Raw genomic sequence first — 15,539 nt, forward strand, 5'->3', positions numbered from 1 at the left:
TTGTTTGGGTCAGAACCACGACTGGTCTATGCGGCTGTTGTTTGGGTCAGAACTGTGACCGGTCTACGTGGCTGTTGTTTGGGTCAGAACCACAGCTGGTCTATGATGCTATTGTTTGGGTCAGAACTGCAGCTGGTCTATACGGCTGTTGTTTGGATCAGACCCGCGGCTGGTCTATGATGCTGTTGCTTGGGTCAGACCTGCGGCTGATCTATGCGGCTCTTGTTTGGGTCAGAACCGCGGCTGGTGTATGATGCTGTTGTTTGGGTCAGACCTTCGGCTGATCTATGCGGCTCTTGTTTGGGTCAGAACCGCGGCTGGTGTATGATGCTGTTGTTTGGGTCAGACCTTCGGCTGATCTATGCGGCTCTTGTTTGGGTCAGAACCGCGGCTGGTGTATGATGCTGTTGTTTGGGTCAGACCTGCGGCTGGTCTATGCGGCTGTTTTGGTCAGAACCGCAGCTGGTCTATGTGGCTGTTGTTTGGGTCAGAACTGAGCCTGGTCTATGCGACTGTTGTTTGGGTCAGAACCATGGCTGGTCTAAACGGCTGTTGTTTGGGTCAAACCTGCAGATGGTCTATGCGGCTGTTGTTTGGGTCAGAACCGTGGCTGGTCTATGCGGCTGTTGTTTGCGTGAGAACCGCGACTGGTCTATGCGGCTGTTGTTTGGGTCAGACCTGTGGCTGGTCTGTGCGATTGTTGTTTGGGAAAGCACCACGGCTGGTCTATGATGCTGTTGTTTGGGTCAGACCTGCGGCTGATCTATGCGGCTCTTGTTTGGGTCAGAACCGCGGCTGGTGTATGATGCTGTTGTTTGGGTCAGACCTGCGGCTGATCTATGCGGCTCTTGTTTGGGTCAGAACCGCGGCTGGTGTATGATGTTGTTGTTTGGGTCAGACCTGCGGCTGGTCTATGCGGCTGTTTTGGTCAGAACCGCAGCTGGTCTATGTGGCTGTTGTTTGGGTCAGAACTGAGGCTGGTCCATGCACTGCGGTCCATACTCAAAAATTGACAGATGGATATATGTATGGATCCTTTGTTGAATGAATTCCTCTATGAGCATTGGGGTTTCTGACATTTTGTTAAGTACACTGATTTTTCGCGTCTTTTTCTCTCAGGCATCTCTTTATGATTGAAAAAAATATACAAAACAACGCTAAAAAAATTCTCCTAAAAATGCATTTTTATCTAAAAATAAATTCTGACTGTGAAGAAGACTGAAATACCCATCAGTTAACAAATGCTGATGTTTTATGCATATTTTTATAGCTAATCCTTAGTCATCAGCTGCACAGATGTGAATCCTCCCTGGATACAATGTATTAAACAGTAAGCAATAAACACAAACTGGAGACATGAATGGAGGACAATGGTGACATCATTCCTGGGATTTCCTAATTCTGGGCTGCAGATTCTGGCCACAGGATGAGCTGCACACATGTCTGCGATAGGCCCTTGATTGTGCAGCCTGGAGATTCATTTCCTGGTAGGGAGGGGGCACACAGCTGACAACTCCTTTCTCTGCTGCCTTAAAGGGAGACTAGCTTAAAGAGAGAGGAGGAAAACAGAAAAAAAAGGCTTCAGGCATGCAAACAACCAGGACTGAAGGAGGCTGAGGAATCTTCTGGAGGGTGTGGGTGCCAGGGTGCAGGAGGTCCTCTGGAGGGAGTGGGTGCCAGGGCTGGTGGAGGCTGTGGGGGTCCTCTGGAGGGAGTGGGTGCCAGGGCTGGTGGAGGCTGTGGGGGTCCTCTGGGGGGAGTGGGTGCCAGGGCTGGTGGAGGCTGTGGGGGTCCCCTGGAGGGAGTGGGTGCCAGGGCTCAGCAGGAGGTCACCCCATTAGCTCTGGGACATTTTGAAGCAGCCCGCCTGATAGGAGTAGTGGAGGGAAGAGGCAGTCAGTAGGAGCTGCCAGGAGGTGCCTGTCACCTCACCCTGCACCCGCCTGCCACTGGGTGACACGGATTTGACAAGAGGATTGTTGTGAGGATTTTCTAAAAGCAAATAATGGATAACCAGCAAGCAGCTGGCGGAGGAGAGGACTCCCCGGGGAAGAGCTCTGAGATGCTGGGCGGCAGAAATCCAAAAAGAAAAGCCAATGATCAAGAGGACAGCAAAAACAAACCCAAGCTGGTGAGTGGAGCCTGCTGCTGTGCCTCCTGGCTGTGGGCATGGCCATATTGCTGCTCAGAGCAGTATGGCTGTGCCCACACCAGGGTCTGTCTATTCCTGTCTGTGCCCCCTCTGCCTTCTCTTCCTAGGTGATGCTGGGAGAGGGAGGAGATGTCTGCCCAGCCATAGAAAGGAGGGGAGTTGGAGCTGCTGGAGGCTGGGAGGACTCTGACTGCATGGCTCAGGCTGTCACATTGGTGAGACCTCCTCACTCTGTAAGGGGAGGAGATCTAGGGGGTCCCAGCTATATGGCTTTGGTGGGGTCCAGAAACCCCCTGAAGTATGAGGCCTGGTGAAAGGAGAACATGTGAGGAGCTCTGCAGCCACTCGTTCCCTCTGTGGTGACTGCCACTACTTGTATCAGGCAGCAATGTTTTTATTTTCTTATTGACTATGAAGATGAAGCAAAGTAATGTCACTAATGTTCAGGAGAAATTGCTGAGACTAGTGACTAAAATTGTGTTCCTCTATTCAAACACCATAACTTGCAGCAGATTAAAACACCTTGTAGGTTTTTCGCATGATACAGCACCATTAGGGTATGTGCACACGTTGCTGATTCTGCTGCAGATTTTGCTAAATCCGCAGGTAAAATGGCTTCTGTTTTACGTGTGGACTAGCCTGCGGTTTTCCCCTGCGTTTTGACACCTACGGATTCCTACAATGGAGAAGGTGTCAAACCGCTGCGGATCCGCACAAAAGAATTGACATGCTGCAGATTTAAATCCGCAGCTATTCCGCGCTGAAAAATCCGCATGTGCACTGCGTTTTTCATTTCTCATAGACTTAAAGGCTATGTGCCCACGTATGCAGAAAATTTCTGCTTCAAAACCGGACACCTTCCCAGAAAACGTGCTTTATTTCTGCGCGTTTTCCGTGCATTTTTGCTTAAACCACACGTTTTCTAACTCATAGAAAATAGCAAAAACGTGGACTTTTCCGCAAAATTAATGAGCATGCGTTTTTGGCTGCTGAGCGTTTTTTGAGCGGGAAAAAAAACGCATCAAAGTGCGGAATTCATTTAAAATGAATGGCATGTTGCTTTTATACGTTTTGACAAACGCTTCAAAAACGCTTACGTGGGCACACAGCTTAATGGTACTGTACAACGCAGCAGAATCCGCAACGTGTGCACAGACCCTAAGTCATAGACATAAGCCAAAAACGCATAAGCTTTTTAATCTACTCCCCTGATTTTTAGCTGCACTTTATGTTTGAATAAAGGAGCAAAATGTTTTTTCACCATCCTCGTTGGAGTGCCTGAGAAATCCTTTTTCTAAGGCCGGAGTCACACTAGAGAGAAATGCGGACGAGTGCTATGAGAGAAAAAAATCACATTGCACTTGGACCAATGTTAATCTATGGGGCAGCTCTAATCATGTATGGTTTTTTTTTTTTTTTTTTTCTCGCCCGTATTGTACAGTACATGCGAGTAAAATCGCAGCATGCTGCAATTTGGACCGTATTACGCCTGTGACTCGCCAATGCAAGTCTATGGGTGCAAGAAAAAAACGGATTACACACGGACCATACGTGTGACTTGTAAGAAATACGCACCGGTGTCCTCTAGAAAAGCCGGCAATTCAATGCGCTATACTGTAAAATCACACTGACCGCTTACAATAGAATACATGTATACACATAGTATAGGGGTGTGTATGTACATACACATCAGAATTGGTGCAAAATCAATTATCGGCATCTGTAAAATCATTACAGAAGCCGACAGGATATAAGACTTGTGGGGTTTTTTGTTTTGTTTTGGTTTTTTTTTAATGTCCCTCACTAATAATGTTAGTAGTGTATGTATGTGTGTATAACTTTGGAGCTGTAGGTGTTAAATTAAAGGATTAATTCATAGAAAAACCTGGCGTGGGCTCCCGCCCAATTTTCCCCACCAGAGAGGGAAAGCTGGTGACAGAGGGCAGATGTTAATAACCTAGAGAGGGACCATTGTTTTGTCCCTCCCTGGCTAAAAAAAAAAAAAAATCTGCCCCCAGTCACCCCAGAAAAGGCGCATCTGTAAGATGCGCCAGTTCCAGCACTTACCCGCTCTTTTCCCATTGCCCTGTAGAGGGTGGCATATGGGGTAATAAGGGGTTAATGTCACCTTGCTATTGTAAGGTGACATTAAGCCTGGTTAATAATGGAGAGGTGTCAATAAGACACCTATCCATTATTAATCCACTAGTCTGAAAGGGGTTAAAAAACAAACATTAAGAACAAAGACTTAATGAAATAAACACACATTTTTTTTTTTTTTTTTTTTTTTTCCATCTTTATTAGGCCGGGGTCACACTAACCGGCGCAAAATACGGTCAGTATTTTACATGCATAATACGGATGAATGGCCCCTAAACAGTGCTCCGTATGTCATCCGTAATCAAGGTGTGGTCGCGTATTTTGCGCATGTCAGCATCCGTATGTAATCCGTATGGCATCCGTATGGCGAGATTTTCTTGCAGGCTTGCAAAATGGACATATAATGGAGCCCTATGACAGGGTTTATAACACAAACCAAAGAATAGATATAGACACATAGAATGCATATATATATATATTTATATATATATATATAATGTATTCTATGTGTATATATCTATTCATTCGTTTCTTTATTAAACCTGTCAGTGTGAGTTTACTGTATCGCACACTGAATTTCCGGCTCTGTTAAAAGACACCGGGTGCGTATTTCTCGCAAGTCACACGTGTGGTCCGTGTGTAATCCGTATTTTTTGCGCACCCATAGACTTGCATTGGCGTACTACGGCCGTAGTACGCTGACAATCGCAGCATGCTGCGAGTGGCACGGAGCGTAGGATACGGATGAGAAATATACGGCTGGTGCGAGGGACCCCACAGAGAATCATTGGTCCGTGTGTAATGCGTGCTTTTAGCGCCTCTCACTTGGCCGTATTCCTCGCCAGTGTGACCCCCGGCCTTACACTCCCAATCCATTTGAAGCCATCGTTCTCCTGTAAAAAATCAACAATATCCCTTACCTGTCCACACGCCGCAATCCATCTGAAGAGGTTAAATAGTTTACAACCGGGACTGGTGCTAATGCGACCGGCCTGGCTGTAAACCACAGAGGAATGAAGGAAAAGCTGCCTGCGCAGCCTCCCCGCCTTACAGGAGATGAACTGATTAACATGGGAAAGTTTCTGAACATTTTCCCTCTGTCAGTTCACCGTGGTTCAGGGCAGCTTAAGTGACGTCAGGTTTTTTGTTTTTTTTTTTTCTCTCGCATAGCACTCGTCCGTATCTCTCTCTCTAGTGTGACTCTGGCCTAACTGTTCACCAGTAGAGTTGAGCGAGTTTGTTCGGATTTGGTCGCCGAATCTGAATTTGCTATATTGGTACCCTATTCGTGCCGAATGTATGTTTGATTAGTTCCGAAGATATTCGGTAATTTCTACTCCCATTAACTCTAATGACATTCGGCTGTGTTTGACGAATATTGCAAAAACAGTATTTGCTGCCAATCCTATTTGGAACCAAAGCTGAACAACTCTATTCACCAGCAGGATTGGCACCCACCTGGTTTCATTACTCCCAGCTTCAGCATACAGCTTTCAACACTACGGTGAAGCTCCCTGACCCTCTCTTCTACGTTGCTTAGAATAGTGGACTTAAAGAAGTCCTCGACCTCCTCAGGCTCAGTTCACACGTAGCGGAAGTAACCGCGAGAATTCCGGAATTCCATTCCGCGGGAAAATCACATTTTAAATTCCCGTGATTTTCCCGCGGAAAAACTAGCGTTTTGCAAGCGTAATAAGCTTGCAGAATGCTAGCGTTTTCCAAGCGATCTGTAGCATCGCTTGGAGAACTGATTGGCAGGTGTTTTTTTTTTTTTTGTTTTTTTTTTTTTTTTTTCTTTTTCTTTTCTCCCAGGGATATGGTGCCCGGAGGACAGTCTCCTCTCCTCTGGACCGTGGGTACCATCTGCAAATGTTCTGCTTACTTTTCGCATGGTGGGCACAGCCACATGCGGAAAGTAAGCAGAACAATGCATTCCTATGTGGGTGGAATCGCCGCAATTTCGCAAATTAATGAGCATGCTGCGGATTTTTCCGCGACGCGATTCTGCCGTGGGAAAATCCGCAGCATTAGGGAATCCCATAGGATTGCATGGGATGCTGTTTTTGCATTTTCGCGGTAAAAACCACCACGAAAAAACCTGAACGTGTGAACGCAGCCTCATCGTCCTCCATCAGTGTTTATCCTCTTACTATTTTGCATTTCTCACACTATATAGCGCTGTGAACTTACAATTGCTCATTTTGACTATCTACCCGGATAATTCTTCTCTTCCATTAGGTCTGACATCACTTGATTAAGAACTGACAGGCTAATTCCTTCTAAGCTCTATATAAAAAAATAAAAAACAGGAGGGTTTTTTTTTTTTTTTTTTTTTTTTTTTACTGCATGAGTTGTTATTGGAACTACAATCCTTTATCACTGATCAATGGAAGACAGATAAATCTAAGGGGGCAAAGCAGTTGAGTCAGGCGTTGAAGAGGAGGTGGAGCTGGGCTGCATGACTTTCCAGACATGTAAGATTGTAGTTCTAATGATGACTCAGGCTGGGAAAAGAGACTGCTTCTACATAGAAGTTAGAAGAATTCAGATTGTCTGTTTTCAATCACATGATGTTGGAAGCCTAATGAAAAAAGTGAGAATTAGCTGTAAAGAAAGGGAAAATGAGTAACTGTAAGTGCTCAGTGCTGTATAATATGATGGCTGCAATATATTAAGAGGGTAAAGAACCCTTCTAACAAACTTCCTACCACTTAACTGAATTTCATCTAAATTAGTCATTGTACAAATGTTTTTAAAAAGTCACCTTGAAAGTGGTCTGATTACATTACTGATCCTGAGTCACAGCCTGTATTACACCCCAGAGCTGCACTCACTATTCTGCTGGTGCAGTCGCTATGTACATACATTACATTACTGATCCTGACTTACATCCTGTATTATACCCCAGAGCTGCACTCACTATTCTGCTGATGCAGTCACTGTGTACATACATTACATTACTGATCCTGAGTTACCTCCTGTATTATACTCCAGAGCTGCACTCACTATTCTGCTGGTGCAGTCACTGTGTACATACATTACATTACTGATCCTGAGTTACATCCTGTATTATACTCCAGAGCTGCACTCACTATTCTGCTGGTGCAGTCACTGTGTAGATACATTACTGATCCTGAGTTACATCCTGTATTATACTCCAGAGCTGCACTCACTATTCTGCTGGTGCAGTCACTGTGTACATACATTACTGCTCTGGAGTTCTGTGCTATCTCTGCGGCACCTCATGCCTTCGTGTTAGCACTTGTCTGGCCGTGAGATCTTTGCTTCCATCTATAACTTGTGTGATAATTGGATTTCCAGGATTATCTGTAATCCGGTTGCACTGATTTCTACCTGGGAAGGTGAGCAGGGCTGATAACGCTATTTCCGGGTATCTGCCGGCTCCTGTTCCTGTGGTACTGGCTAGGTCAGACTATCTGTAGACTCCTGACGCTGGTGTGCGGAGCTGGATTCTGCCACGTTCACACTCGCCGTCTGGTTTTATCTCATCTAACTTCTTGCACATCTGTTATACGTGAGATCTGCACGTCCTGCGCTCCTCCATCCGCTGGACCAGACTCGGCCATGACAGGCTGTGGGGATCCATGTAGAACGGAAGACAATCTGAAAGGCCTACCTGTAAGGGTGTGTGCACACGTTGCAGATTCTGCCGTGGAATTTTCCCCACAGATTTTGCTAAATCCGCAGGTAAAATGACCTGCAGCTTTTGTGTGGACTTCCCCCTGCAGATTTCTATAATGGAGCAGATGTAAAACTGCAGCAGAACTGCACAAAAGAAGTGACATGCTGCAGTTTTAAACCCGCAGAATGTGCAGCGTTTTTTGTTTTACATAGCCTTAAATGGTACTGTACATCACTTGTAGTTCTGCAGGGCCAAATCTGCTGCAGAAGAATCTGCACCTTGTGCACATACCCTTACTCCACAGCGCTCTCAGAGTCTCATTGGATTTTATCCGATTCATTGATAAGAGTCAATGAACAAATAAAAGTTCAAACCGTTTAATAATGTGTGCGTTCTATCTATGGGGCGTTATGGTATCTGGGATGTACTGTAATCCGGGGACGTGGTCGTATTGTCCAGATGACTCTGTGGTACAATGGGGAACGGAGCATGGATGATGTCAGTATAGGCCAGGTCATGTCCGTGATTACCGTAGGAGAAAATCACTGATATGGGGGGGGGGGGGGGGGGTGGACTGTCCAAAACCTCTGGATCCACAGCGCTGAGCAGTCTGTGTCTCTGCGCACGTGTGTGTGGGGTTTTTTTTTTTTTTTTTTTTTTTTTTTTTTTCCTCCCCCATACAGCAGTTCTCTGTATGTAAGGCTAAGTGCACACGTACCGGAACTCTCGCGGAAATTACCGCGAGAATTCCAAAATTCAAGTCCGGGAAAATCGCATTTTAAATTCCCGCGGAAAAACTAGCATTTTGCAAGCGTATTTAGCTTGCAAAATGCTAGCGTTCTCCAAGCGATCTGTAGCATCGCTTGGAGAACTGATTGACAGGTTGGTCACACTCGTCAAACATAGTGTTTGACAAGTGTGACCAACTTTTTACTACTGAGGCCGCCTATGCGGCATCAATAGTAAAAGATAGAATGTAAAAAAAAAAAAATAAATAAAAAAGTGTTATTCTTACCTTCCGACGTCCCGCGCATCCGTTCCCAGTAATCCTTTGCGAAAATACCCGCGATGACGTCAGTTCTCGCGGGATCGCGATGACCGCGAGACTTTGCGATCCCGCGAGAACGGACGCCATCGCGGGCATTTTCGCAAAGGACTACTGGGAACGAGAGCGTGAAGAGAAGCAGGAAGACTGCCCTGGACGTCGGAGGGTGAGAATAACAATATTTTTTTATTTTTAAATTCTAATTTTTGCAGGGATATGGTGCCCGGAGGACAGTCTTCTCTCCTCCGGACCGTGGGTACCATCCGCAAATGTTCTGCTTACTTTCTGCATGGTGTGCACAGCCACATGCGGGAAGTAAGTGGAACAATGCATTCCTATGGGTGCGGGATCGCCGCGATTCCGCAAATTAATGAACATGCTGCGGTTTTTACCGCAAAGCGATTCCGCCGCGGTAAAAACCGCAGCATTAGTACAGCATTGCGGAATCCCATAGGAATGCATGGAATGCTTATTTTTCGCGGCAAAATCGTGCGGTTAAAACCGCCGCGGAAACGCGAAAAAACGCCATGTGTGAACTCTGCCTAAAAGCTCATGATAAAATCGCATTGTAGTACACAACTGTACACCATTTTAAAACCAAACTTTCTTCAAAACATATCTATTAGATTAAATACCTGCAAATTATCTGACGTGTACAGTATAGAACAGGTGTGTGTGTGTGTATATATTTATATTTATATATTTTTTTTTTTTTTTTTTTTTTTTTTTTTTTTTTTTTTTTCATACAGTGATGCATAGAAGAATAGCCGGTAATTCATTTGTCGGCTTCTGTAAAATCATTGCAGGAGCCGACAGTATGGAAAACATGGTTTACATACAGTAAGTACATGCAGAATAGTTAGATATGTATATGTCAGTGACCAATCCAATTAGTGTAGTGTGTGTGAAAATTATGGGACATGTAATTTATTTTATTTTTTTTTGGGGGGGAGGGGGGCTTCTCCTGTACAAAAAACCTAACAATATACCATACCTGTCTGGCGTTCAGTCCCACACTGTAATCCATATCTGGGGGCTCTACAGTTTACAACCAGGAGCGGTGCCAAATGCGGCCATTCCGGCTGTAAACTACTGCTGAATGAATGGGATGATGCCAGCGCTTGCTTCAGAGACCAGCGTTGACGTCACTGAGTCTGCCCTCCCTGCCGGCCTGACCCACACTGAATGCTGGAGAATGAACTGGCATTTTCTCACGCTCAAGAGTTAAGTGCGGGTCAGGCTGTGAGGCAGCGCAGCATCAGTGACGTCACTGCTAGTCCCTGATGCTGTGCTCTCAGCATCTCCTCATTCACCAGTGTTTTTCAGCCGAGACGGTCGCATCTTAGCTCTGTCCAGGTTGAAAAATGTATATCCCCCAGATATGGATTATGGCGTGGAACACAACGATTTACAGGTATGGTGTATTGTTGCTATTTTTATTACAGGAGAATGAGGGCTTCGCATGGATTAGGTGTGGTTGTAAGTACGGTTTAATTAAAAATAATAAAGGAGTCTGTGTCTTTATTTCAAATAAAGGATTTTTAATAGGTGTCTGTGTTTTCTTAACAATTTGACTATGACGTTGGTCATAGGGGCGTCTTATTGATGCCTCTCCATTACTAACCTCGGGACTTGAAAGGTGACATCAACCACCAACTATTAACCCATATGCCACCGCTACAGGGCAGTGGGAAGAGCAAGGCTAAGAGGGGTTTATCTTGTTTTGTCAAGGGGCACTATCCATGGCCCCTTCCTAGGCTATTAACATCAGCCCTCAGAGTTAAAACATTAGTATTGTTGTTTCTAAATGATTATGAACTTGCTTTCTTTGAGGTCTGAAAGCACTGTTTGTTTGTGGGTGTTTTTTTTTTTTTTTTACAGGGGTATGGTACCCAGTGCCCGGAGGACAGTCTCCTCTCCTCCACACCGTGGGTACCAACCGCACATGAGACGCTTAACTACTATGCCCACCATGCAGGGCATGGAGTCCCTGCAATTCTTTACAACGAATTAACCCCTTAAATTAACACCTACAACTCCAAAATTTTACACAAAAACCCTCATCTAATTACTAGTGATAGACATGGTTAACTGTATGTAATCCATGCGTCATTTCATGTCGGGTAGGGGAATGATTTTACAGAAGCCGGCAAATGTTTCAGTGGCTATTCTGCTATGAAGAACTGCATGAATTAGAATATATGTGTGTGTCTATATCTATTCTTTCCTTTGTGAGTGAAAACCTGTCATAGGGCTCCATTAAATGTCCATTTTGCAAGTCTGCGAGGAAATCTCGGCAGATGGATGTCAAACGGATGCTTACATGCGAATAAAATCGGTTCTACGCTGGAAAATCGGATCACAGACGGAGCCATGGTGAAGAAACCTTTGTGCGATTTCGGACCATTAAAATCGGACCTATATATATATTTTTTTTTAATCGTTGTGTGTGACTCCAGCCTTATAGGTATATTTTTGATTAAAATGTAAATTGTTCATAATCATTTAGAAACAGCAATACTAATGTTTTAATTCAGGAAGAGTTCAGAAATCAATATTTTGTGGAATAACCATGATTTTTAATCACAGATTTCATGCGTCTTGGCATGCTTTCCACCAGTCTTTTCACGCTGCTTTTAGTTGACCTTATGCCTCTCCTGATACAAATATTTAAGCAGTTCTTCTTTATTTGATGGCTTGTGACTATCCATCTTCCTCTTGATTACATTCCAGAGGTTTTCAATGGGGTTCAGGTCTGGAGATTGGGCTGGCCAAGACAGGGATTTGATGTGGTGGTCCTTCATCCACAGATTGATTGACCTAGCTGTGTGGCATGGTGCATTGTCCTGCTGGAAAAAACAGTTCTCAGAGTTGGGGAACATTGCCTGAGCAGAAGGAATCAACTGGTTTTACAGGATAACCTTGTATGCGGCTTTATTCATACTTCCTTCACAAAGATTAGCCTGCCCTATTCCATCCTTGCTGAAGCTCCACCAAATTACACAGTGGGTGCAAGACACTGGCTTGTTCGCCTCTCCAGGTCTCCATCTAACCATTAGATGACCAGGTGTTGGGCAAAGCTGAAAATTAGACTCCTCAGAGAAGATTACCTTACTCCAGTCCTCATCCTTATGGTCTTTGGCAAACTTCAGCCTGGCTCTCCTTTTGCTTCTCATTGATGAAAGGATTTTTTCTAGCTTTACATGACTTGAGCCTTGCCTCTAGGAGCCTGTTACGAACTGTTCTTGCCGTGCACTTCACCCCAGTTGCCATTCCTTTTATAGGTCACTTGATGTCATCCTGCGGTTGCTGAGTGACATTTGAATAAGATGACGGTCATCCCGGTCAGTTGAGAGTTGTTTTCGCCCTCTCTGTAGCTTTGTTGTCCCCAATGTCTGCTGCTTGACCCTGTTGTAATGGACTGCCATCTTAGAAATGTTTAGGATGGTGGCAACATGACGCTCACTGTATCCCTTTTCCTCACTCAAGACTTTCTTTTCAACTCCTTTGGCATGGTTAAGTGTTTTTTTTTTTTTTTTCCATTCCTATTACTTTTGGGATATTACTAGCACTTGTTTTGCCATCCAGCTTGTTCTATTGCAAGAGGATTGTGAACACCACAGCAGGGTTTTTTATACTTTCCTTCGTTAAATAAGATTTGGTTCCGGTGATCACTTAATCAGAAGCACATTAAGTAGAATGAGGTGTACTCTGGTTGGAATTCAACTGACACTGGAATGGAATGGCTGTCAGACATGTAGAGAAGCTGATTATTATAACACTGTGCAGTGGTCTCTTCTTTTTTGCCAGAGCTGTATATGTGTGTTTTTTTTGAAGAATATTTTGTTTTAAAACTGTGTCAATGACAGAGAACTGCTGTATGTAAAAGCTCATGTTAAAATCGCATTGCATACGGATGTTCCATTTAGAAATCTCATGACACTCGTCCTTTTTTCGGTCCGGAAATCGGACTTTTTTTTTTTCTGGTGGTTTTTTTTTTTTTTTTTTTTTTTTTTCTTCTCACATATGGATATGTACCGTAATTATTCTAGTGGGAATCGGATCAGACTTTCAGACCCATTTTCTCCAGAATGCTGGCAGCTATGCTATGACCCCTCCATGGACATGTGAACTCTGTCTGCAGTGGTCAAGAGACTGAAAGCTATTACTGTGCCTCAGCGGTAAGGTGAATGGGCATGATGACTCCCTGCCCCTGTGGAGACCCCAAAGTGGCCGGCACTGGAGATGCCGGTGTGTATTGTTTATCACATGCTCTGCATTGAGTTGGGCGACCCCTTTCAGGAGTGGCTGTTGTTCTCCCAAATGTGTGTGTGTTCACACATTGTGGGGGTTTTTCCCCAAGATTGTCTTAAGATTTACTTTTCAAAATCTGAGTAGAAACCTTGTGGTTCTGAGTAAATTTCTGTCCACAAGGTATGAATGCAGCTGTAGGACTTCAGCCCTCTTCTGAGGCTGCCAATCATGGGGATCTACTAGATGAGACCTCCTAACTGTAGTGAACACTCCTCTATGGAAATTCTAAAACTGGTGGGACTCAGCGATTCCTACAAATTAGCCCAGCCAGCTCTATGACTTGGGTGGAGAAGCTGTAAGATGCGGATGATGAGACTCTGTAATGAGATGATGGTGGTTCCCCTCCTGCAGCTGCTGATCGCCTTGTACTGGTGCTGTGCGCACAACCTGATGCTCTGCTCCTCAGGGGCACTGTTAATTTCACTAGAAGTGAAAACTCTGGGGCTGTAGTCTGCTGATCTGTCAGATTCCCACTGTATTCGCCAGGCATCAAAGAGCAAGGGACGCAGGCAAAGTGAGTCTGATGTGTGTGGTGGGGTCAGTGGTGTGCCAGGCGAGTCTGAAGTGTGTGTGGTGGGCGAGGTGAGTCTTATGTGTGTGTGGTGGGGTCAGTGGTGTGCCAGGCGAGTCTGATGTGTGTGTGTGTGTGTGGTGGGGCCGGTGGTGGGCGAGGTGAGTCTGATGTGTGTGGTGGTGTGCCAGGCGAGTCTGGTGTGTGTGTGTGTGGTGGGCGAGGTGAGTCTGATGTGTGTGTGGTGGGGTCAGTGGAGTGCCAGGCGAGTCTGATGTGTGTGTGTGTGTGTGGTGGGTGAGGTGAGTCTGATGTGTGTGGTGGGGTCAGTGGTGTGCCAGGCGAGTCTGATGTGTGTGTGGTGGGGTCAGTGGTGTGCCAGGTGAGTCTGATGTGTGTGTGGTGGGGTCGGTGGTGTGCCAGGCGAGTCTGATGTGTGTGTGTGGTGGGGCCGGTGGTGGGCGAGGTGAGTCTGATGTGTGTGGTGGGGCTGGTGGTGGGCGAGGTGAGTCTGATGTGTGTGGTGGGCGAGGTGAGTCTGATGTGTGTGTGTGTGGTGGGGCCGGTGGTGGGCGAGGTGAGTCTGATGTGTGTGGTGGGGCCGGTGGTGGGTGAGGTGAGTCTGATGTGTGTGGTGGGTGAGGTGAGTCTGATGTGTGTGGTGGGCGAGGTGAGTCTGATGTGTGTGGTGGGGCCGGTGGTGGGCGAGGTGAGTCTGATGTGTGTGGTGGGGTCAGTGGTGTGCCAGGCGAGTCTGGTGTGTGGTGGGGCCGGTGGTGGGCGAGGTGAGTCTGATGTGTGTGGTGGGGTCAGTGGTGTGCCAGGCGAGTCTGGTGTGTGGTGGGGCCGGTGGTGGGCGAGGTGAGTCTGATGTGTGTGGTGGGGTCGGTGGAGTGCCAGGCGAGTCTGATTGTGTGTGTGTGTGTGTGTGTGGTGGGCGAGGTGAGTCTGATGTGTGTGGTGGGGTCAGTGGTGTGCCAGGCAAGTCTGATGTGTGTGTGGTGGGGCCGGTGGTGGGCGAGGTGAGTCTGATGTGTGTGGTGGGGCTGGTGGTGGGCGAGGTGAGTCTGATGTGTGTGGTGGGCGAGGTGAGTCTGATGTGTGTGTGTGGTGGGGCCGGTGGTGGGCGAGGTGAGTCTGATGTGTGTGGTGGGGCCGGTGGTGGGCGAGGTGAGTCTGATGTGTGTGGTGGGTGAGGTGAGTCTGATGTGTGTGGTGGGCGAGGTGAGTCTGATGTGTGTGGTGGGGCCGGTGGTGGGCGAGGTGAGTCTGATGTGTGTGGTGGGGTCAGTGGTGTGCCAGGCGAGTCTGGTGTGTGGTGGGGCCGGTGGTGGGCGAGGTGAGTCTGATGTGTGTGGTGGGGTCGGTGGAGTGCCAGGCGAGTCTGATTGTGTGTGTGTGTGTGTGTGTGTGTGTGTGTGTGGTGGGCGAGGTGAGTCTGATGTGTGTGGTGGGGTCAGTGGTGTGCCAGGCAAGTCTGATGTGTGTGTGGTGGGGCCGGTGGTGGGTGAGGTGAGTCTGATGTGTTTGGAGTGGCTGGCGGGATGCTGCTGGTAATGCGTATGTCCCTGCATACAGGACTTACCGCTCCCCCTCTGTCGTCCTTCACCTTGACCTCGCAGTCAGCCATATAAATGCCAAAATGGGAGCGCAGTGCCTGGACCAACCGCAGGTTTCTAAGCTGCTTAGAAACACATGAAGCTGTCAGGTGTAGGAGCCATGGTCGGTCTGGGCCCAGCGCTCCCATCTGAGATATATATCTATCCGTCTGACT

General features: G+C 46.6%; 1 protein-coding gene across 7 annotated transcripts in view; it reads left to right on the forward strand.

Annotated features, from left to right (window-relative positions):
- The first annotated feature begins 1,401 nt into the window (after nt 1–1,401).
- The window catches only part of DIAPH2 (diaphanous related formin 2), a 1,634,550-nt gene continuing 1,620,412 nt past the window's right edge, over nt 1,402–15,539 (forward strand). Inside the window, exon 1 of one of the 7 annotated variants that reach the window (XM_073589842.1) lies at nt 1,402–2,131. In XM_073589842.1, the coding sequence (XP_073445943.1) occupies nt 2,006–2,131 (126 nt within the window). In that variant the 5' untranslated portion in view covers nt 1,402–2,005. The remainder of the gene's footprint in view (nt 2,132–15,539) is intronic. The other 6 variants (XM_073589844.1, XM_073589848.1, XM_073589841.1 and 3 more) reach the window with 6 other exon arrangements.

This window comes from Dendrobates tinctorius, unplaced genomic scaffold (assembly GCF_039654945.1).
Source record: "Dendrobates tinctorius isolate UK_male_01 unplaced genomic scaffold, ASM3965494v1 ptg000114l, whole genome shotgun sequence".
Classification (NCBI taxonomy): Eukaryota; Metazoa; Chordata; class Amphibia; order Anura; family Dendrobatidae; genus Dendrobates; species Dendrobates tinctorius.